General features: G+C 37.3%; 1 protein-coding gene across 1 annotated transcript; it reads right to left on the bottom strand.

The window, feature by feature from the left end:
- Positions 1-2,136: 2,136 nt before the first annotated feature.
- On the bottom strand, positions 2,137-24,728 carry LOC140146165 (peroxisomal succinyl-coenzyme A thioesterase-like). The gene is made up of 9 exons (XM_072167927.1): positions 24,526-24,728; positions 22,882-23,119; positions 21,220-21,477; positions 20,246-20,415; positions 9,681-9,797; positions 9,065-9,150; positions 7,599-7,707; positions 6,013-6,214; positions 2,137-4,159 (listed from the first exon to the last, which is right to left on the bottom strand). Exons 1-9 carry the CDS (start codon positions 24,601-24,603, stop codon positions 4,023-4,025), a joined length of 1,395 nt encoding a protein of 464 aa, XP_072024028.1. The 5' UTR covers positions 24,604-24,728; the 3' UTR covers positions 2,137-4,022.
- Positions 24,729-24,851: the final 123 nt, after the last annotated feature.

The raw sequence follows: 24,851 nt of genomic DNA, 5'->3' as shown, positions 1-24,851 counted from the left end.
CACCCCCAGGTTATTAGGATTTAGTACTTTGGGGTATGGGGCCCTACTAGGCCTAGTTCCTATAGCTTAAGTACTGATGCATGTGAAATGATTAAGAATCAGAATAGGAGCTTGTGATTCATAATACCACTAACATGTATGAATACTGAGCTTGTGACATGAGGTAGGGGCTCATATTCAAGGAGCATTATCTACTGGCGATTTTACCAATATGCTGTAAAAGAGAAACACCTACCCCTGTATTTGATTTGCATTCTTAAATGTGGTTCTTAACTCCTCAATGCAATAACTGACTATTGGCTCAAGAAAAGGGACTGCTACAGTGAAAAGATCTTATATTTGATGTTGGTGTTGTATACAGCATCATTATACCAATGTCCCATATTGGGAAAATCCATGTTTGTGTTCTATGAAAAGTAAAAAAGTCTCCATGATTTTTATTGCATTATATAAATGACCTATGTACAGAGGTTCTCTCCTGTAATGAACAATGTGAGAAAGATTGAGGAACTCCTACAATGACGTCACAAAGTAGAGGGATATTTCACTTTTTTCAAAAGTTGTAAAATGTGAAATATGGGCCCCACCCCTGTTCATAAATGGAACATCCCAATATAAACATTTGTTGTTTTATATTTTTTGATAAAGACAAAGGATGAAAGAAGGTGTGTAGAAAAATTTACTTTCATAGATGCTTGTCTTAGGTGCCAAATATTTGTTCAAAAATGGCATAAAACTGCATTTTACAAGTCAGGGAAATACGTGTTAGGGGGCATATTTTAGGGGGCCCCATATTTCCCAGGAGGGGGCATAGCAGATTTTTTTAAACTGATTATCATGAACACTTATCCAAACTTATTAAATTGCCAAAATATGGTTGAAATTTGCTGACCCCCATCTTCCACCTTTTTCCCATGGCATCAGTATTTCTCAGAAAATCTCTCTTAAATCTTGTTTGCATCTTTACAAGGGGTAGACACATGTATAAGGGTATTAGAACATCTGAAAAATACTAGAGAACAATAATAGCGCTATTTATTTGAAATCTTGTTCGCATCATTACAAAGGGTAGACACTTATAATGGTATAAGAACATCAGAAAAAAGACTAACAAATGGCAAGGGAATTTAAAAACAACTTTATCATGAAATGTAAGGAATAACCGAAATTATTTGGCTAATTTAAATTTAAAATATGTGTAATTAGCGCCCTCAATTTTCACACAAATGTACAGTAGACTTATATAGAATAAAAATGACTACAAACAAGCAGAAAAAGATGAACAATTTGATATAGAAACGAAAATCTATGTTAAGAATAGCAAAAAAATATATATTAGCGTGATAGCTTTTGATATTGTATAGGTCTAGAATTGAACATTATAATATGTTAATATTGTATGATCACATCAAACAACCATGGGTGTAATTTGAAGAGCCGAATAAGCTACTCGTCTTTGCATATTTTGCACTCCCTATCTATTGTGATGATTATTAGTGTTAGACATCTGTCTGTATAAGATAAATTAAAATGTATAATGTGAAATTAGCGTCGTTCTTTGTAGTCGAAGGGGTCTTTATTCCGAATCTTTAGTACGTATTATAGCTTTAGACATAGGTGTGTATAACCCGGGTGTATAACGTATACTATAATGTGTTTACACGTGTCTTTAAAAATCGTATAGAGGATATGCAGCCCAAATTCTCTTGAATCTAACACTATTTGCACATTTTGCACTCTGTATTTATTACCATGAAAATATGCAGCTCCGGACGTGCATTATTTGGTCGGGTCATTTGAAAAGTCGATTTATACAAATTAGTATCACTACAAAATGAGTAAATAGTCTCAATTTTGATTGTACTCACATTGAGTAAAAATGTAATCAAATAGTGACATCCATCAATTTCACTCATTTTGTTGCTCTGTTCCCAATTTACTCAACATTGTTACTATTTTAGGGCGTCTTTGCGATGTCCTGCTCCCGGGGAGGGGGCACTCCCACTTTGGAGGTGATGCCTTATATTTTACCACAACCATTTTAAAAATGGAAACTAATGGCCAGAGTACTACACTACACTTACTGGCAGAGAAGAACGGCACTTGTTTACATTTTGAGAGCGTACACAAAGTAACTTAGGCAGATGGGGTTTTATTTGGATAATTCAACCGTCTGACAATCATAACACCAGACCTGTTATCTAACCTGATTGGCCAAATTAATGTAAGATTAATAATGCAACTTTTTATTCTTCAGATTTGTACATAAAGCAACAATTGCATTTAAGAACTCATGCAATAAGCTTTTCATTAGTAATTAATGTACATGAAAATTTAAGAACATGCGCAAAAACACTATTTTAAATAATCATGTTTAGCATGTAGATACCTATTTTATTCCTTGCTCATTCTCTTTGATGTATAATTTGTATTGTGTAGTCGTGCTTAACAAAATAAACAAATAACCTAGAGAGTCAGCGTCTATTTATTTTGTCCCTTATTAAAAATGTTAAGGAAACAAGCAGTGTTCACCTAAATGGCATAGCTAAGGGGCAAGTGTATGCATGTGCCATGGGCCTTGTAGGGGGTGCCAAATCAACCAATTCAGTGCCCGCTAGATTGAGTCTGTGCAACCTTCTAGTGGTGAAAGTCATGTTTTCATTTCCACAAACCATGTTTACTCATCGGTTAAAGTCATAATGTACGATCTTTTTTCAGAATTTACCTTTATTTTTTTCAAAACCGATTTTTTGGCATATTTGTAATACTTACACATGTTCTAACTTAAATCTATGAGCAAGCTGTCAAATTCGTCCTATTTGTAGTAAAACGGGACGATTTTCTGTTGATCCCACATAAAGTCATAATTTTTTTACATTATGACTTTATGTCGGCCACGATCGCAAACCGTAGTCTCGTACAAAACTAGCTTGGTTACGCTCCCTCCACATGTAGCGTAACCAAACTGGCCGCGTAGGAGACTAACTCTGAAGCCGCACTTTTCGCTGTCCTAATCCAAATAGTGCGAGATGTTTCGAGTGATAGAGGTGAAGATTATGATGTTATTTCTTTGCAAATTCCCAAAGTTTTTCGCGTCAAAATGTATTGGGAACTTTCATAATGATTGTATATTATCATTTTAGAAGAAAAAAAGAAAAATCTAAAAATTTAAAAAGATCGTACATTAAGGCTTTAAACAGGCTTGACACAGCAGTATTATTTATTCTAGCACGGAAGACAGAATTTCAATCAAATGATTTGATTTCAGTCGAAAATTAACTCAAATGTGACGTGTCATGTCAAAAGCAGACACTTTTGGGCAGGATCGTAAATGGAAAAATAGCCAAAATTCTGCTCGGGGTGATTTTTTCACAATTTGGGTTTGTTGCGAATTTGTGGTGTTGTTAATGTGTAAAATATTGTTTGATAGTTTCAGACCAGAATATAACTGGCATCTTGTATTTTTGAGACATTTTTCAAGGTAATTCCTACTCTCAACATTGTCAATAATATTTTTAAAGGCCGATATCTCAATTTCCAATTTTGTAATACCATAACTTACAAACTCAATATCTTCGTTTAGGAATGTCAGATTTCATTGGGGAAAACGGCGTTGTGAAGCAAAATATCTCTTTATTTAAGATATGTAAAAACCGATAACCTGCCCAAAAGTGTCTGTTTTTGACATGACACGTCACAAATCTCTTTCATAAATGAAAACCCTCATGGTGGGCACGAGGGTTTTCAAATAGGGTGCATCAATTACAGGTATAGACTGAGTGGGTACACATTGGAAAGCATATTGAAATATATTAAGTACAATTAATAATAAAATTCAAATTTAATATAATTTTAGCTCATACACAACACCAAATCTCCCCCCACACACACACCCCCTCTCCCCCCACACCCTACATTATCCACTAACAGTAACATCCACTGATGCACTCTCACACTTATCATTGCACAATAAGTCAACTTATTAAAATATCAATTTGATAAAATAATAAAAAAAATATGATTTATAGTTTACTAAATAGAGACTGACTGGTTGTCTGTGAGCCAACATATTTGTCCAGGAATTGAAGTAATTTTGGCCAATGGTGTTCTTGCGCTCGTTGATGCTCTCGTAGTGATCCACCCCAGTCAATGACACCATCTGTGGAAGTGAACAAAACAAAGAGATTGTGATGCATTGTTATGTGATAAGTTGCAGATGTCAAACGACCTGGAGGTCAAATGGTCATTGCCCCTTTTTGGTGTCTTCAGCCTTCAAGCTGGCAACTTTGCATCACAGATAGTGCAAACTACTAAAGTATTCCTTTTTTCTGAATTTTGAAGCCAGACTAACATTTTGCTTAAAATTTAGCTAAAATCAGAGCAACTTTAACTTTTACCCCTGCAGAACCTGATAATTGAACTTTTTGATAAAAATTGATAATTTGACTTTATTTGACATAAATCCTTGACCATAGATTGTATAAGTGTGCACACAATTATTTCTTTATTTTTTATATTTGAACTTACGTTGGAAGTAAAGCTGGAATATGTTTTGACAACTGTGATATCCTAAGGGGTAAAGGGTAATTGTCTCACTTTTGGGTCATGTTCAGGATAACAGTATCACAAACAATCACCTCATCCTAATGACATAGTTCAATAACCTCAATAAACAATCATAGTGCAAAATTTGACCTCAAGTTGTAGAATTTGAGTTTTTGTACTCAAATTGTCAAAGTTCATTTAATGAATGTGCAAATGTATTGGGGTTAAAGAAGTGTGGCTGATAGATGAGCGTGTTGTGGATCCTAGTGTATCAACATACAACTTGGGAGCATGCAAATTTGAAATAGGTAATACAGAGAGCTGGTCTCCTTCGTCTAGTGATGACATGAGGTTGGTCCCATGATTATGCAACCTCCTTGTGCATATTTTAAGATGGAAAACCCAAGCTTCAGATTGTCCTACCTAAAGGCACTACATATATTTCAGATGGAAATTTTATTTTTGAGAAGACCATACATACAATTAATACAAAAATATTTTGTGGAAATTTTATTACAAACATAAATGGGGTACTTTTTTAATGGATCTTTTCATTTTACATGTTAAGTTTATGTATGGAGATGAAGATTGGGCTGGAAAGGGTGCTATAGCCTCATTTTAGACAATAAAGGCTCATAAAAAATGACCTCCATACAATTGTGCAACAAAATTGGCATCGAATGCTATTTGAGCAAATGCTAATACTTCTCAAGGGGCTGTATGGGTGGGAGCCGGGGGGGGGGGTACTCAAGTTTGGTTTTGGTAGGGACGTGCCGCTGAGATTTTGGAAGTAGACCCATATATATACCAATTTTTCAAGAAATTTGGACACATTGATATACCAAAAATCAAAATTTTCGGCCAAATTTACCCAAAATTGTCTTAGTTTTTACAAATTTTCCCAAAATTTTGGGAAAATTTTGGCAAAAAAAAAAAAAAATTGGGCTGTTTTCCGAAAAAATTGAGAAATTTTGATAAAAGGACCCATTCATATACCAAAATAGGCTTTGAAAAGGGGTCATTGGTATACCAGAAGGCTGAAAATGCTACCCATGTTTGCGGCACGTCCCCGTATGGTCATTTGTACTGAGTACCCCCCCGGGGGTGGGAGTCATGGGTAATCACTAGGGACGTGGAAAACAAGATCATTGCCTTTGCAACATCTTGCTACAGAGTCATGTCAAACACCAAGCTTGTGGATCATATTCCAAATGAATCTACCCCCTGAAATTTACAACACCACCACCCCACTAGTTGCCAGAGTCAAGACTCTTGACCTCAAATTTCTTGCCTATTTACTGCGTCTATACAGATGACGAGCCTGTAAAAGAATATGACCTTTATATTCCACCACACGCCGACCCAAAAAAACAAAAAAATGTCCTATATCTTTGGTTATGAAACAAAGGTGTACCCCTTGACCAGCGGAGGGGGGGGGGGTTAATAGCTTGTACTTCTAACACTCACCAGCTAGTTTGTAATATGACACCAAAGTAACAGGTGCATAGGGTGGCTCAATTAAATGTCCACATCCTGGATATCTCACTATTTCATAATTGTTACACCCCAGTGCTTTCAATCGCCTCTCGGCTCCATCTATAAAGACTGGCGCAGGCCAGTTCTGATCATCCAACCCCACAAAGAATAGCAGATGTTGGGCTTTCTCCAACTGAAATAAAAGAAACATTTAGAGTACATAAGAAATGGTGTATTTCCGAATGAACATTTTGATACATTTATTACCATTATATCTTACCTCACAGAATTGGAAAAACCATTGATATATTCCTAGACTTTTCTAAAGCCTTAGATACAAATGATCATACATTTACCATAGCAAGCCCCATTGTCTGTGGTATCATGATTGAACAATGTATATAATGTTATTGTCATGTGTACAAACCAATAAGGGTGCAACTTTTGAATCTGCACTTTCTATCAGTTAAGTTTCGTTATTTCTGCATCATTTCCCATCACTGATATGTCAATTTAAAGAAAACACCCTTGCAGGCATTATGGTCACCTTGAGCTTCTATTAGGCCATGTCATTTTGGTCCACTTTCATGTGACAGCCATCAGGGTCAGCCTGATGTTTTTTCCACATTTTAAGTAGGTAATGGGGATACACATTCTGCACAATAACAAATAAACACAATGGGAACAATCGCTTGCTACAAGAGAAAACTGAATATAATTAATAAGAAAGAAAGGACAGTTTACCAACCCAAAATGTTACAATTAAACAAGAAAACAAATAAACACAAATCCCGACTGGCACACGACCCAACTTGAAAAAAAAAGCAAGGGAATGTGCCAGCATCAGATTTGAACCCACAACCTTCCAATCTCTAGACGGACACTCTATCCATTAGGCTACCAACTCCCACTGATAAACAGTGGTTAAAACTGGGTCTAATGTAAGCAGCATTTTGGACCTAAACCAATGAACTGTATTTTCTGGTATGATCAGGGGGGGGGGGGTCACTCACTACTTGACTTGCTACGCACCTGTGTCCAAGAAAAACGTCTAAAAGGGTATGTTTTCACCACACAGCGTCGTCGACGTCTTTTTGAAAAAGGGGTCCTTTTTCAGAAGGCATCGCCATTTAGGGGCCCTTTTTCAGCCAAATCCTTAGATGTTTAGGGTTAGTTATATTATTGTTTGAGTGAGTTTGCACTAATTTGATAAAAATCACCACTTTTTAATTGATTCTTGTTACTTTCGTGCATGTTTTCTTCAGTATCTATATGTCTGCAACATCAAAAAGACACCTTGGGTATCAAATTAGCTCATTTCCCTGTTTACGCCACTTAGGGTATCAATATAGATATTTCTCAGTTGACGCCATTTAGGGTATGGTTTTTGCATGTGCTACGCCATTTAGGGTAAGATTTTGCATGTGTTTCGCCATTAAGGGGTGCAATTTGGTTACGTGAGAATTCGTCATTAAGGGTGCATTTCAGAGGTGTTCGGACGTGGGTGGGAGGCACTTTTGTGTGAGAGTGACCCCCCCCGGTGTGATCCCATGCCGCTCACACACACCCTGACTTACCTCAATTATAGAATCCGCTGGGGCTGTTTCTAATGGGTCACACGCTTCATACATATTTATGACAGGTACATCACCTACTTTTATGGTATTTATTCGGAAGAAGTCTACCCTGAAAGCAAAATCACAAACATATCAATTTGTACGCTTTCTTTAGCAAAGTCATAGTTCATTGAATTTACAACCATATGACAAAACATACGAAAATAGTAACTTTTTGCATAAGATTTGCAAATTTAAAAAAAATTGGCCATTGCTCACTGAAATGAAGCTAGTATATGGACAATTTAAGTGTGCTCTTTCATTTAATGACATAAAATTTGACAAATATTGTAAGGAAAAGGAGCAAAATAATAAATATTTGTATTACTGAACTTGACCAGAATTGTGTCGTAATTGAATTTAATACAATTCATGTGCGCTGCATGGCAAGCAGTGAATTCGCTTTCAAGAACGGGCCTAATCAAAACATATCAGGAGATGAGATTCAGGACATGACAAGCAACTTAAGACCAATTTTTGTTGAAATCGGAGCATGTGGCCAAAAAAACTGATCACTCCCAAAAATTTGACCGTTTTGCTTATAACTCAAGGACGGTATGTCGCAGGTAGGTCAAGCTATACTTTTTCTGAGAGAAAAGATTTGGTGTGCTTGTTAATCAGATTTGAGCAACTCTGAAATTTGACCACTGTGTTGACCTTTAACCTTGAATATGGCCGGAGTGCCAGGAAGTATTTTTTGTTAATATCTTGAATGTGTTGTAGGACCATAAAAGGAAGCTAAAAAAGTTGGTTTGGTAGAGTCCTGTGGGGGGGGGGGGGTCATCATTAACTTCCTGTATATACCAGACTATATTTCATACATGTGGAAAAAAACCACATGACTGACTTTTGCTGTTTTTATAACAAAATTATCACTAAAAATATTGGAAAATAGAACCAACTATAAATGCATCAACCTGCCCAAAAATGAATCAGGCCTACACGACACGAACGAAAGCACTGCGCATAGTACCCGGATGCACATTACACACAATCAATGCATGGTTTGGATTTTTCTAATTCTTGCTCTGATTGGTTCTCGCTATCTAAGAGTGCATGAAAATATTGTAATGTACAATGTGCTCGTCTTCACTACATTGTATCCCAACATTGATTGGTGGGGAAAGAGGTGATAGGCGAAAGATAAACATTGATCAAAGCAACAGTATTATAATTCTTAGTTTCGAGTGACTCATATAACCGCGCACTATGGTAAGAAGAACATGGGAACACATTTTTTTCTGATATTGTAGCCTGCTGAAATTTACCCCAAATATGGAATGTCTTTTCCAATATATGACATTGGAACTGTTAGACTTACCCCAAATATGGAATGTCTTTTCCCATATATGACATTGGTATTGTTAGACTTACCCCAAATACGGAATGTCTTTTCCCAAATATGACATTGGTACTGTTAGACTTACCCCAAATACGGAATGTCTCTTCCCTTATATGACATTGGTATTGTTGTATGTACACAGCTACCTGAGATACTAACACATGCACTTATCTGAAAAACAAAAGAACAAATAAAATAAATTGTTTCAATCAGTTGGCCATGAAAACTGTGTTTGACTTTATGACTTATTTAAAGGTATCACTTTTTTTAAAACTATGAAACCTTAAATTAAACACTATACCTATAATATACATGATATGAAGGTGAGATATTTATTTACCATAAGATTCAATTTTTGAAGCTACATGAGGTTAAATGGACAATTTTGTTTCAAATTTGGTTCGCTTTCTGTGAGAAATCACATTTTCTGTCCAACACTCTAACGATCGCCAATTGGAATAGTGCTCTCTAAACTGAGAAATTTTTCATATTTGGCCATGAACACTTGTTGTAATAGACCTGAAATCCACCTTGCAAATGATGTCTAAAAAGTTCCTATCCTTGTCTGCATAATGGCCAATCATGTAAGGATTTGGTAACACATGGTCTTGGTATGGTGGCACCCACAGGTCTTGTGCCTATTTATAAATATGTATTTATAAATATAGTTGAAGCTAACTGTTAAAACGGTTGTAACTTACTTTTTCAGGAAAATTTGTTGACATGAGAGCCGCTATCTCTGCTCCATATGATACACCACACACACCTATACCTCCTGGCTGTACAAAAGATTGGCTTTGAAGCCAATCCACGGCCTCCTGTGTCATGAAACAGAAAAATGCATATATGATATTGTGTTCTATTGTGGTACTCCACATGATGCTTCCTGGCTGTACAAAAGATTGGCTTTGAAGCCAATCCGTGGCCTCCTGTGTCATCCTGAACCGAATCTCACTTACTCTCATTATTTTGGAAAAGTGAGATTTAGTGAGATCAAGCATTCTGTACTTTGCAATTTTTTAATGAGATTTAGTGAGACTTGGTATTATTCAACTTTCTGCCCATTATGCTACAGTGAGATTTAGTGAGATACAGTTTTATGTGTACAAAAAGTGGAGTGAGATTTAGTGAGATACAGTTGCTGTCTACACTTAGTGAATGAGTGAGATTTTGTGAGATTCAGTTTTATCAAAGATATCAATAGTACAGACAATGAGATTTTATGAGATTTAGTAATGTACATACAGTTGCTGTCTACACTGAGCGAATGAGTGAGATTTTGTGAGATTCAGTTTTATCAAAGATATCAATAGTATAGACAATGAGATTTTATGAGATTTAGTAATGTACATTTTTTCTTATTTCTTATTATATGTGCAACTACCTTTATATAATAATCCTAGTATAACTCGGATCATATTATACTGTATTGCCTAGCTGATAAGCCACATCGCAACATGGGTCATATAATTATGTTATACCGTAATGTCCAGGTGATAAACCACAGCTCAACTACATTTAGGTCATTTATATTACACTGTATTGTCTAGTTGATAAGCCACAGCACAACTTGGGTCGTATAGCCTATGTTCTACTGTAATGTGTCGCTGATAAATCACAGCGCAACTAGGGTCATATATATTATACTGTTATTGTCTAGCTGATAAGCTACAACGCAACTTGGGGTCATATATGTTCTACTGTAATGTCTAGTTGATAAGCCACAGCTCAACTAGGGTCATATATTATACTGTATTGTCTAGCTGATAAGCCACAGCGCAACTTGGGTCATATATGTTCTACTGTAATGTGTCGCCGATAAACCACAGCGCAACTAGGGTCATCGATATTCTACTGTAATGTCTAGCTGTTAAACCACGCCACAACTAGTTATAGATAAGTATGTACTGTAATGTCAGTGAAATAAGCTGCAGGACTTTCTCATGTTATATATTTGTTTGTTTGTTTTCTTGTAGTAATAATGAAAAACCTTAAGCTCAATTATTTTATGTTTGTTTACCACTAAAGGGAGACAATTATAATCTAACTGCTCCATTGTAGAGTAAACATTTTTACTGTCAGCCTACGTGGCTTGAGAGCAAAGATACTAAAATCCTAAGCTCTTAAATTCAAAAGGCTGAAGGGGGGTGGGTTTTTGTTTTTTTTTTTTTTTTTTGTTTTTTTTTGTTTTTTGTACTTTTTTTGTATTTTTTTTTTTTTAGCTTTTTCAAAAACAGAAACTAAACAAAACTAATACTAATAACCCTCCATCTTTCTCAAATACTCATGCCACGACTTGTGGTGTCGCCTACATAAGTAGAGTCTACATGGTACGCAACCATGTACAGAAACTCTATATTTGCCCAGAGATTTGCAGAACCCACACCTCCGTTCCCTAGTCTGGCCATATATACCCTTTTCCGGTATTTTTCGGAAAACATGGCTGGGATGGGCTGCAGGCACTTTGCCGGGATCTGCAATCTCTGGGGAAGAGAATACATTTCCATGTCCATCTCCTCGCTGTCTGAGGATGACATGTTGAAATGATTTGGTTGAAATGATTTGGTTCTATCCATTCCATTATATATAGGCATTTTCTTCCCGCCATATGCACATTTTCGAGTCACATGATGTATTCTGCAATTCTATTGGACAATTTTCCCGCCATATGCCAAATTTGGATAATCATATTACATAATTAACAATAAAAAATTGATGTGTTTCTAGAAAATGTTACAAAATGAAGTACAAAATAAAAAGACCGTTCCGCCATAGGTATATTTTCAAGTCACATGGTGTATCCTGCAAATCTATTGGACAATTTTCCCGCCATATGCCAAATTTGGATGATCATATTACATAATAGCAAAGAAAGTGATTCGTTAACTAGGAAATGTTATATTTTTTATTTTCAAAGTTGAATTAGCTCTACTAAAAAGAGCGGGGAAATTACACAATAAATTGGCTTTTTTTGACATGTGACTAAACAGTGGGAAAATTATTTAGATTTTAAACATCACATGACATCATGTGACTTAGAGCGGGAAAATTATTTAAATTTTATGATCTCATGTGACTTAAAACGGAACATTACACAATCTGATTGGCTTTTTTTGACATGTGCCTAAACAGCGGAAAATTATTTAGATTTTAAACATCACATGATGTCATGCAACTTGGAGCGAAAATTAAACAATCCGATTCACTTTTTGACATATGATTAAAAAGCGGAAAATTATTAAGATTTTAAACATCACATGACGTCATGTTGACATAGAGCGGAAAATTAAAAATCTGATTGGCTTTTTTTGTCATTTAACTAAACAGCGGGAAATTATTTAAATTTGATGATGTCATGTGCCTAAACAGCGGAAAATTATTTAGATTTCAAACGTCACATGATGTTATGCAACATAGAGCGGAAAATTAAACAATCTGATTCGCTTTTTTGACATATGACTAAAAAGCGGAAAATTATTCAAATTTTCCAAGCAACAGAAGGGTATAAAAAGGCCAACATTCTGTGCCTCTTCCCTTTCTTCATTGAGAGACCACACGGTTAAGAGCTATCTTTTCCAAGTCTTGTTTGAACAGTTTTGTTTGAACAGTGTTTGAAGTGAAAAAGTTCACCCTACAAAATAGTGGAATATCCAAAGATATGTCTAGGAGAAGGCTGCTATCACTGCAGGCTGACCTGAGAGCTGCAGAGGGTGATACTTTCATGCAGGATATGGCAAGAGGAAGACGTAAAGCTAGTGGTGGAGGAGGTAATAGAAGAGGAGATGGAGCCGGAGGTAGTCGTGATAACGGAGGACAAGGAGGAGGATTAAATCTGAATGAGTACGTTGAGGCATTGAAGAAGGATAAGCATGTTGCTCAACCTGACCAAGAATATTTGGACGCGATATCCACTTCATCAGATCCATATGAGTACGACTCTAAGTACAGCAGTGATGATGGTGAGTGTGGCCAAAATTTATTGCCTACTGAGATGAAAACATTTACTGAATTTTTAGACACAAAAGATTATATTTTCAGATACAATAATAGTTGAATTTGAATCTTCTATAAGACATGAAAGGATCATAAAATGTTACCACTATATGGAAATATTTGTGCAATTGATATATTTTTGTTACATGTTAATAACCAAACAACTATTTTGCCCAAGATTTCCTACCCCACTCCCTCCCTTTCCATCTGAAGTAAGTTTGATCCTAGGACCATTGGACTTTGAACCAATTGTTTACCAATTAGCAAGTTCAGTCATCCAGTAACTATTTTGCCTAAGATTTCCTATTACCCCACTCCCCTCCCTTTCTATCTGAAGTAAGTTTGATCCTAGGACCATTGGACTTTGAACCAATTGTTTACCAATTAGCAAGTTCAGTCATCCAGTAACTATTTTGCCTAAGATTTCCTATTACCCCACTCTCCTCCCTTTCTATCTAAAGGAAGTTTGATCCTAGGACCATTGGACTTTGAACCAATTGTTTACCAATTAGCAAGTTCAGTCATCCAGTTGTTTACACATCCCTGTTTACACCAAGTAAACTACTGTGAGATTCAAGCATGAACAAATTGTAAAATGTAAACTTTTATTTTTAGCAATCATAAGTTTTTGTTTGCAACTGAATGGACATGAATTTTAAAATATAGTATGTACATGTAGTAACATTATACCAAATGGTAATAATTATAAAAAAAATTATAAAATATGTTGGCAACTCTGAATATTTGCTAATGTTACTTATTCTATCACACTCAGGTGGTGTTGCTGCTGGAGATGATGATGGTGCTGATATGGATGTGTCTGATGGCAATGGTGGTGGTAATGACCCTGGTAATGACCCTGGCAATGATCCCAACGATGACGATGATGATGACGATGATGATGACGATGATGACCCCAATGGTGACGATGATGGTAGTGAACCTGGCAATGACGATGATGATCCTGACAATGATGACCCCAACGGTGACGATGATGGTAGTGAACCTGATCCCAGTGATGATGATGACGACAATGACGATGATGATGATGACCCCAGTGGCAGTGATGATGGTGGGTTCAGCGTTTATATCTTAGACAAAAAATGAGATTTCCCAGAGGCCTATATATATATATATATACTACCGTACTCAAAACTTTATATTTGTTGGCACATTTTAACCTTCTCCTGAAGTCAAAGTCAAAGTCTTTTTAAAAACTGTTTTAAACAAATTAGATGGTCAGTCAAGTCAACCAATTGTTTACAAATATCATTTTTGAGGGGAAAACTTCTAAGCTTCAGAATGAAAACAGTAAATAGATGCATTTCACTTGTCACTTGTATTCAAGCCGTCAGCCCAGATAGCGAAAGCTAAAGTAGTGAGTACTTTTTCAATGGATTTGTCAAGCAAAAATGTTTGACTTATTCAGAATGAAAACATAGAAATTTGAAGTAGCTTCAATATGTAACTGAATGTTCCCAAATTTATTGTTTTGTATCAAACACAGGTAGTAGTAGTGATGAGGGATCTGGGTCTGGAGACAGTAGTACCAACCCATCAGATGGCAGTGAAGGCGAAGGTGACGGTGAAGATGACGGTGAAGATGACGTGGGGTCTGAATTTGAAGATGAAGAGAGGGAGAGTTCAGATAGTTCGGATGAGGAGATGGTGTTGCCACCTCAACGCCGGCGACAAAGACCTATCCGCCATTTGGACTCATGGCCGCTAGAAGACGACCCCTCATCGTACTCGGACTCCGACCATGACGAGGTGCCCGACCGGCATGGATGGAAGAAGCGTGGCAAGCCGCACCGGGTTCGCCAATTTGAGGGAGCTGGGAATGGGCCCACCTACAATGCAACAGGCATGAGCCCAATGGATCATTTTTTGAAATTTTTTCCATTGGCCATAATGCAGTCAATAGTCAATTGGACCAACCAGGCCCTCAGAAGTGCCAATGAACCAAGGACAACGTTGGCAGAGATTAGAGCTTTCTTCGGAATCACACTAATGATGGGGCTCGTACCACTCAAGAGCATTTATGACTATTGGTCTACAAGACGGGTCTCAGAAACGAACTGATCTCTATAGTGATGACCCGGAAGCGGTACCTTCGCCTCTCAAGTTTCTCACATGTAGGAATCCAGACGAAGATGCTGACAATTGGGCGAGGGTAACTCCTGAAGACAAGCAACATTACTTCCACCATACCAAGCGACACCCTCTATACAAAGTGCTGCCCGTCTGGGAAGAGGTTCTGAAACGCTGTGGGGACAACTTTAACCTGGGTAGAAACATCGCCATTGATGAAGCCATGATTCGATACAAAGGCTTCAAAGCATTCACAAAAAGTTCTTTATGCCAAGTAAACCAATCCGTGCGGGTTTCAAGGTGTACGCTCTCTCTGCGACTCTGCAACACATTACATGGCAAACTTCAACGCTCATCCCAGATATACCACCACGGTCTATAAAATCAGTAAAGACCTGATACGTCCAGTGTTTAACAAATGTCACCATGTTTTTATGGACTCGTATTACACAGGTGTTAATCTGGCAAAGAAGTTGCTGCGGAGACGGACCTATATGACGGGCGCTATTATGAAGACCAGAAAAGGACTTCCGGCGCAGTTTAACCTCGGCGACAAGAAGAACGGTTCTAGACGCAGAGCGGTGCACATGCGAAATTTCAATAAGCCGCGTCGTGGCACAATGTATTTCAGGAAACAACACCACCTGTCCTACACCATGTGGAACGACAGCCGTCCAATGCACGTCTTCTCGACTGGTCACCAAGCATGGCGAAACCGTCCAGAGGACGTCGTCCTGAGGACCTTCTCCTTGGATGGCATCCTTCCAAAGGAGAAGCACCAGGTTGCCGCCCAAGCAGGTGCTAGATTACATTGCCAACATGGGTGGAGTCGACCACAACGACCAGCTCCGTGCATATCATACATGCAGCCGGAAGTCCAACATCTGGTGGAAGCAACTGGTCTATTTCCTGCTCGACATCTGCAGAGTGAATTCTTACATCTGTCACTCGTATGGACGGAGGAAAGCTATGCGGCAGCAAGACTTCATCCACGAGGGCGTTGAAGGTCTCATAGACGGCTACGCCTACGGTCAAGACCATACCAGAAGGCACTACAGCAGCCGGCAAAATATGAGGGCGAGACCAGTGCCTGCGCACAACGGACCAATCCACCGCCTGGAGTTGCTGAAGGGCAAGAAGGAATGGGGCATTTCTTGCGTCGCTTGCAAGGCGGCAGGAAGGGTCTGCGCTGGACGTCGTGGCAAACCAATAGTCACCAAGTGGGGATGCCGAGCGTGCGGGGCCCACTTCTGTCGTCTGCGCAAGAATCCGGAATGCTTTGCCAGCTACCACGGTGCGAGACGCCCTAATGCTGCCAACTAGATCCGTGCACCCACCCAGATGGACCTGCTTCAGATGGATCTTCAACCGGGCCCGCCTACTTCCACGGGCCCGTTACTTAAAACCACCACCCCACCAGTTTGATGGGTCTTGGCCCATGTTACGATCGATGCCAGACCCAATTGATAACTGGACCAATTTTGGCAATGGCGATGACTGACTGGTCTGAGCCACAATTTTTTTTTTTTTTTTTTGGGGATATGTGAAAAGATGAAATATTTTATAAATTTTAGGGGTATATGTGAAAAATTAAAATATTTTATATGTAAAAATATTGCAAAGAAATAGCTTGTAGGTTTTACACAGCCGATTCTTAATTTTTAGGCCATGGAAGTATGGGGTGGTTGCTTTTCAGCCTATTCTGTTTTATTTTTTTGATTATTTTTTCCAGCTTTTGAGCTGAACAAGCATTTCTTTGCATCATCAAAAAAATGGCAAGGATGAGATATACCGAATGACAGAGTGGTTTGGCCAATGTCTATGATCGATGCCAAACCCAGATATAGTCACCGAGTAACTCTGAGCCATTTTAAAATTCAGAAACATGTTGCCTGGCTTTTCAGCTTAAATCAAATTTCTTTGGTATGAAATTTTGCATGGCTTTTCAGCCTTGGTTTTTCTAATATAAATTTATGCAATTTTAGGGAGCTTTATGCCTATGGTTTTTCAGCCTAACGGCATGAGATACTTGCATCTGTGGCTTTTCAGCCTCGATGTACATGTATCTTGAATGTCTAAATTATAAATGTTTGTGCAAAAGTGAAACCTGGCTTTTCAGCCAACCTAGGCTATAAATTCATAGTGATGTTCCCTATTCAAATTACTTTGACTTGCGGCAATATTGTTTCTGAATGGGGGGGTGGGTGGGGGATGGCAATGATGATAGGGAAATTTCCCACCTTGCAAGCTATACAGCGCTAGTCTGCTTGCATTGTAAATATCTGAGCCATCACTTCAACAACAAAAATGCTATGGTCCTACATACACTCAACCCCAAACTAAATCAATGTTACAGTCCTACATATTCAATGATCCCAAACAAAATGTACGCCTATGTTCATGACAATAAAATACAGGGCTATTAGCTATATTCAAAACAAATAAATAGCTAAAAAATAAAATAATGGCCTTTATTCATAACAAACAAATAAAATTTGTGGTTAAAGTACTCCTGTCACAACACTCTCATGCTGAGCCCAAAATAATTAACAAAATGAGTTACAGATAAATAAAACAAAGAGCATGACTTTTGTTTTGGTCAATAGTATAATAGATAATGAAACTAAAACTAAAATGTGAAGTCTATAGTTGATTTGTAGTTGTCAGTGACCACTAGGATTGGTTAATGATTATGTCAGTCTCTGCCCTTTTGCTGCAGCTTAACAGCAAGATATTATGGTACATGATTGAAATACCACAAAACACCACACTTGAAAATAAGATTGAAAAGATCGATAGGCTTTAAAATTTTAATTACCACAGCTAATTTGTTACAACATATATAAAAAACCAAATACCACCTATTTTTTACAAAGTAAGATTTTGTGAGATTTAGTTTTTGAGAAATTTAAAAAAAATGAGATTTAGTGAGATTCAGTTATGACTTTACTTTTGTGCATTTTTTTGTAGTGAGATTTTGTGAGAATTAGTTTTGTATGAATTAAAGTTTGAGTGAGATTTAGTGAGATTCAGTTAACATGTTTAAAATCAGTACAAATAAGATTTAGTGAGATTCGTTAATAACATGCATTAATAAATTACATGTTATTTCAACATACATTTCCACATCTCACAAAATCTCATTCCACTTTTTTAATGAGATTTAGTGAGATTTAGTTATTAACAGGCTTTGCAGATGGACATTTAGTGAGATTTTGTGAGACTTGGTTATTTACCAGGGTTTTTCCCCTTGTGTTCAGTTAGGGTTAATGCTCTGCATGCTAGCCATGCGCTTCAACGGAAAAAGTTGAAGTTTTGAAATATTTTCTCAAAATATCAAGAGCTATCTTAACAACTACTGAATCAATACTAGGCTTGTTTGTACTCATTTTAATGCATTTTTCATGCTGATTCCAAATATGGTCATGAAAATTTACATTTCTGAAATTTTTGAATTTTTAAAAAATTTTGAAACATGTCGCCTGCAGTCGACACCAGCGTGAAGAGAGTTAAGATATTGTGTTCCATTATGTTACTCCACATACACGTACCTCCTGGCTGGCCTCCTGTGTCATGGAACAAAAAAATGCATATTATGAAGCTGTATCAGCAGATTGTTGGTATTGATGTCTAAGATGGTGGTGTAGTTTAAGGTTAGCAACTATTTTAAACTGTTCTCAGCATCTTGTGAATGGTAGTGAGCTTTGGCAAAAATTGCATTGATCATTTCATAGCGATCAAGTGTGTAGAAGAATTAAAACATCACAGATATAGTTTTATAGATCCAGTGGTTCTTGAAGTATGTTATAAAGAGGGCTGAAACAACAGCAGTTTTGTAAAATGTAAAGAACTCATTAAAAACAATAAATCAAGCAAGTTTCAGAGTATATAATTTGTAGAATGACCCATTGCAAATGTATCAAAGTGTTATTTTTCAATAATATATTGATTAAGGGATCTAGAATGAGCGTTTATGGCGTTTAGACAGTATTTTTTTGTGGGACATGAGAGCACCTCAGACGTGTCGAATTGCATTCTGAATACTGAAGCATGTCTTTCTGATATCAAATAATTTTCATTTTTGAAATTCACGATATAATACAAATTTTATGACAAATTATTAAAATTTGATATTTTTCAAATTTTGATATATCACAGTCCTCGAAAATAAATTTTAGAAATCTAATGATATATTCTTAAAGTGTATGTAACTGGGAGGAAAAGCCGACGATCAATTGAAAATTTTGACCTTTTATAAGATATGGATTTTTCCCCAAAAGACCTATTTTTTTTTGTGTGTTTTGGAAAAAAAATCCATATCTTCAATACGAAAGGTCAAAATTTTCAATTGATCGTCGGCTTTTCATCCCACCTACATACACTTTAAGTATAAATCATCAGATTTATAAAATTTACTTCAAGTACTGTTAAATATCAAAAATATCAATTTTAATGATTTGCCATAAAATGTGTATTACATTGCGAATTTCAAAAAATCAAAATTATTTGATATCAGAAGGACATTCTTCGTATTCAGAATGCAATTCGATATGTCTGATGTGCTCTAATGTCCCACAATAAATACTGTCCAAACGCTCATACCCCTTCCCTTAAGATAATGAAAATCTATTTTTTTGGCTGCTTCGACCAACAATACCTCGTCTACCCTTAAACATCATTCTGGACCTGTTGCCTTTAATAGGCCAATTAAAAGTAAGCCTGTTGTTGATCTGCATCCTTTTTTGAAGCAGTATCTTTTTAATTCTTTTTCTTTCTTTTCAAATTATCATGCCCCAGTCTATATTTTATCCCAGAATCTTTGCAACATCTGATGAATCAATTTCATTTCCCAATATTTTCAATAGCATGCACAGGTTTTCAAAAGTCGAGGGAATGGGTCTCGATTCCCCTGACTGTTCTAAAATTTTGGCTCGCTTATTGCCGTAATAGCTATTTCCCGATTTTCCCCGAATGGGTGCATTTCCCCGACCTTTTGCAAATACTGGGGTACGTGCCCCTGGCCCCTTTTTTAAATTTTATATTAAGATGTCATCATTTTAAATCTAAAAGCTACTGATATAGCCATCTTGGGACAGGCCCTCGATCTTCCTCCATTTTTTTTAAAAGAAAAATCTGCAATCATGAACTCTTTTACTTGGTCTTACTTGAGAAACAAACTCACCTCAAAATAGTCAAGTTCTAGTCTCTCAAAAGTAGTTGGTAAATCCTCATATCTGAAGTATGGTAAAGCATATGCAGCAAAACCTCTAGATGCTAACAATGCAGCGCGGAATTCTGCGAGTCCACCTGATGAGCCAAACAGGTCTATCACCCCTTTAAAGGGTCCAGGCCCTGTATAAATATTCCAATTAAGAATTTAAAAAGTAAATTAAAAACACACACACACGCACCCCCACAGACAAAACACTGCACAAACACCCAAAACAATGGTAAACAGTATTTGAGCTAGAATCACTTTCCTTTAAAGGGCAAATAGGAGTTTTTTTTGGTAGAATCTTATTAGGCCATCTTAATTAAATTCTGTGTCTCAAAGCTTGTGATAAATTGAATGCGGAATGCAGTGTTTTTTACCGTTTTTTAAATTTTTTTTTATGTGTCGGTACAGGATTTCGGACAAGCATTTTGTGCATAAAATATCCAATGTTGCAAATGTTGGAATATGAGACAAAAAAATCACTGCTACAAACTATTTTTCTTCTCTTTTATTGTTTTCATGTCCAAAATTTGAAATCAAATACGAATTTTGAGTTTTATTTTCGCCTTTTTGTTTAAAAAAAATAAAATAATAAAAAAAAATGAATTTCTTGATTTTCAAAGAGTTCTACGCGCATGATTTTACTAATGCACGTGGCAGCTTTGAGACACAGGATTTAATTAAGATGGCTTTATATATACATGTAGTGAATAACTCATTGACTTGTCTATGCTTAATTTTTGTTTTCATATATTAATAAATCACGCTTCTGCACTAATTGGATTTGCAAAATTTGACCCACATTAAATGTCTGGCACAATTTATTTTGTGGCGTAAGATTTTTTTTCTGGGGCTGGGTAGTGGGTACTTGGCCCTAAGGAATTTCATGATGCTGAAATACTATGTTATTTAATTTACTTGGCCTAAGCTGGAATCCGTACCTTTAGGTTTGAATACTTTTCCTCTCACTTTTCCAGATCGCACTTTAATTATTTCAACGCCAGGCCTCATATATGTCTTCTGAATCTGTGTTTTAGCTACAGGTGCATCAGTTTGTAATGCTGATATATCTAAATGTCCTTTATGTACTGAAAGTGTTATTTGCATAGGTATAGTGACATCTTTTTTGGCGTATCGTAATCCAAGTTTCTGTCCAGGTGATTGTGTCATACTCCAAAATAGACCCATTGGCTCTACATCTGTGAACGACAATGAAAAGGAAAATAGGTATGTATACGCTGGTGAAGTGATGTAATAATCAGATTAACTACCATAGCAATAGGTGAAAACAATTTTGAATATATCGTGCTGCACTACAAGCAGGTTGCAATCATTACCTGTGTATGTAATACACCGGTTTTTTCAAAGATACTAATCTTGCTGGTGCGGGTGATCAGCATGATATGGTTCATTGCAGAGGTTCTGCGTGAAAGTACCAGTGCACTAGTGTGGTATATTTTAAATGGTTTTCACCTATTGCTTTGGTAGTTATATAATCCACTTTGACAGCATCATGTGAAATACATAGGGGTCAGGGAATACAAATTTGTTAGAATCTTTGCAAGAATTGCTGACTCTAGTTTAATCTATCAGAATCTGAAATACACTGCACCAGTCCGACACGCCGCTAGTCCGAATCTAAAATACACTCTGCCAGTCCGACACGCCAATAGTCCGAAAATGAAAACCAATGTGCAAGTCCGAAACTGAAAACCACTGGGCTAGTTTGAATCTGGAAAACAATCCTTCAGTCCGACACTGCGTTAGTCCAAATCTAAAAAACACTGCGCTAAACTGAAAACCATTGCGCTAGTCCGAATTTGAAAAACACTGCACTAGTCCGAATCTGAATTAGGGAAACACTGCGCAAGTATGATATTCAGACTAGCATAGTGTTTTTCAGATTCGGACTAGCGCAGTGTTTTTCAGATTCGGACTAGCGTTGTGGTTTTCAGTTTCGGACTAGCACTTGGTTTTCAATGTTGGACTTGTGCAGTGTCGGACTGAAAAAGTGTTTTCCAGATTCATGGTTCCATGTGTGAAATATTGTTGCTTCTGCCAAAATATTTATGGATTAAATATGATCAGCATATCCCCTCCAACTTGTAAAGAAAAGACCGTTTTGGTCCATTCAACCGTGACTTCTCTCTAGTCCGAATCTGAAATACACTGTACCAGTCCGACATGCCGCTAGTCGGAATCTAAAATACACTCTGCCAGTCCGACACGCCACTAGTCCGAAAATGAAAACCACTGCGCAAGTCCGAAACTGAAAACCACTGCGCTAGTCCGAATTTGCAAAACACTGCGCTAGTCCGAATCTGAATTAGGGAAACACTGCGCTAGTATGGTATTCGGACTAGCGCAGTGTTTTCAGATTCGGACTAGTGTTGTGGTTTTCAGTTTCGGACTAGCGCTTGGTTTTCAATGTCGGACTTGTGTAGTGTCGGACTGAAAAAGTATGTGTTTTCCAGATTTGGACTAGCGCAGTGTTTTTCGGATTTGGACTAGCGGTGTGTCGAGCTGAAAAAAGGTTTTCAGATTCGGACTAGCAGCATGTCAGACTGAGCGGTGCACCTCATCCTGCTTGCATAAAAACACACCTGTATAAGTTCCACCAAGCGAGGGATTCTGCTCCATTGAAACCTCCCCATTACTATCCACCACAAAATGTCCATGTGCTTCAAAATGTAGTCCTGGATCTGGCAGATATGACCTCACAGTAACCTTTGATCCTGGGTCAAATCCAGAAAGTTTGATTTGGACCTTCTCATCTGTGAGTGTAGTAGTAGGTGCAGCATAGATGGCGGCCATGGTTCCATGTGTGAAATATGGTTGCTTCTGTCAAAATATTTATGGATAAAATATGATCAGCATATCCCCTCCAACTTGTAAAGGGTTCACAAATGCAAGTTTCCTCCCTCATCAAAACGTACGCTACAAAATTTTCTACAAAATTAAAGATTAAAGATTGGTCCACCAAATCGCTTCAAGTAGATACATTCATTTTGCAAACTTTCCATTATCCAGACACCCCCTGCGAAGTGCATAAATTCATGTACGCTCCCTGTGTGAGAGATTAAGCCAGTGGTGGATAGCAGTTGGGGGGAGCAATTTTAGAAAAAATAATGAAATGGCCGCGCGCGAGGGCAGTGTGAGGAGGGATGTGATCCCCTCAGAAGAAAGAAACTTTTGCAAATAAGACCTAATTGAAGCGATTTGCAAAATGATGGTACGTGAAGCCTTTCGTGGACAAGTTTTTTTGTATTATTGTAGGCCTATAAATTGTATTAAACATAAATTGGCAAATGTCGAAAGCAGAAGCAAAACTGGCCACTTGTTTATCAACTACGTAGGAGGTGCCTCGGAAGTTGGAAACATTTTTCAAAATGAAGGTCCATACACTAAAGCCATTTTGGTGCATCATTTTTACATTATTATATTCATTGCTTTAAAAAAGGCCTGAACTGAATTAGCATGCATTTTTGGCACAACATGTTACACCAGAACACATACTTTGAATCAAAGTTTGGGCCGGACACATTATTTAGTACTGTACTAATTAAAATTATAGTACCTCCACAAGCAACACACAAACACATGAACATGACACACATCGACCTACACATTTGATTCAACCTGACTAATATGTGATGTGATCAAGCAAAATCAGTCAGAACTCGGAAATATTGATTTTAAGACATATATAAAATAGCCAAACAAAGGTTTTGTTTCCTGTTGTTTTGGAAACTCTTTAGAATTACTGGTTGTTCAGTGGGGGTTTTCTGCAACATCCAGCTTTGTAAATGGCATGCTTCTTGCTATAGATCCTAATCCTATAAGAAACTGAAAATTTAATATTTCCGAGTTCTGAATGATTTTGCTTGATCGCAATCATCGCATATCACATATATTCAATTAGGGGTTCATTCATAGGATTGAGGGCATGATCGCTGTTTATGCGCTCCGCGTGAGATGGGCGCGGTGACATGCGCATGTACGCAACACTAGCAAATCGTGGATCGTGTTAATTGGGTTCCAACGCTGCGTGACGCAGCTTGTTTATGCCCTGCGTGCTGGTCATAAACGGAATTTATGACCAGCAAAAAAGGGCCCAAATCCAATCAGAAACGTCGTTATATCGTGAGTATGTATGAACCAGTATTTATTTTTTCTCAGTTTGCACCATATACATGTATACAACATCAACATGTATTAAGCCCACACAGCACTTTCACACAATTCACCTTTATTTTCCGGCACCAGCCAGTAGCTACTATTCTCTTTGTCTGGCTCAAAAGTCTTCCAATTGATGTCCAAGTCATAAATGTTAAAAAGCAGTTTTAATTGCTATCAAATAACCTTTGTTCTTTCTTGTCAGTTTTGTGCAAAGAAAGATAACATGCATTTTCATATCTTCAGTTCTGAAATTTTGTGTCAACAATCAAACTTGGCTATACACAGCCTGTCAGCCAATTTAGACCACGGGCTATCAATAATGAAAAAACAAACAAACAAGCGGTAATCGCTGATTTCCAACCGCCGGCCCGACCTATGAATAATTCATTAAATG

The sequence above is a fragment of the Amphiura filiformis genome, chromosome 2 (genome assembly GCF_039555335.1).
Source record: "Amphiura filiformis chromosome 2, Afil_fr2py, whole genome shotgun sequence".
Classification (NCBI taxonomy): Eukaryota; Metazoa; Echinodermata; class Ophiuroidea; order Amphilepidida; family Amphiuridae; genus Amphiura; species Amphiura filiformis.
This window is presented reverse-complemented; position numbering and strand designations above follow the sequence as displayed.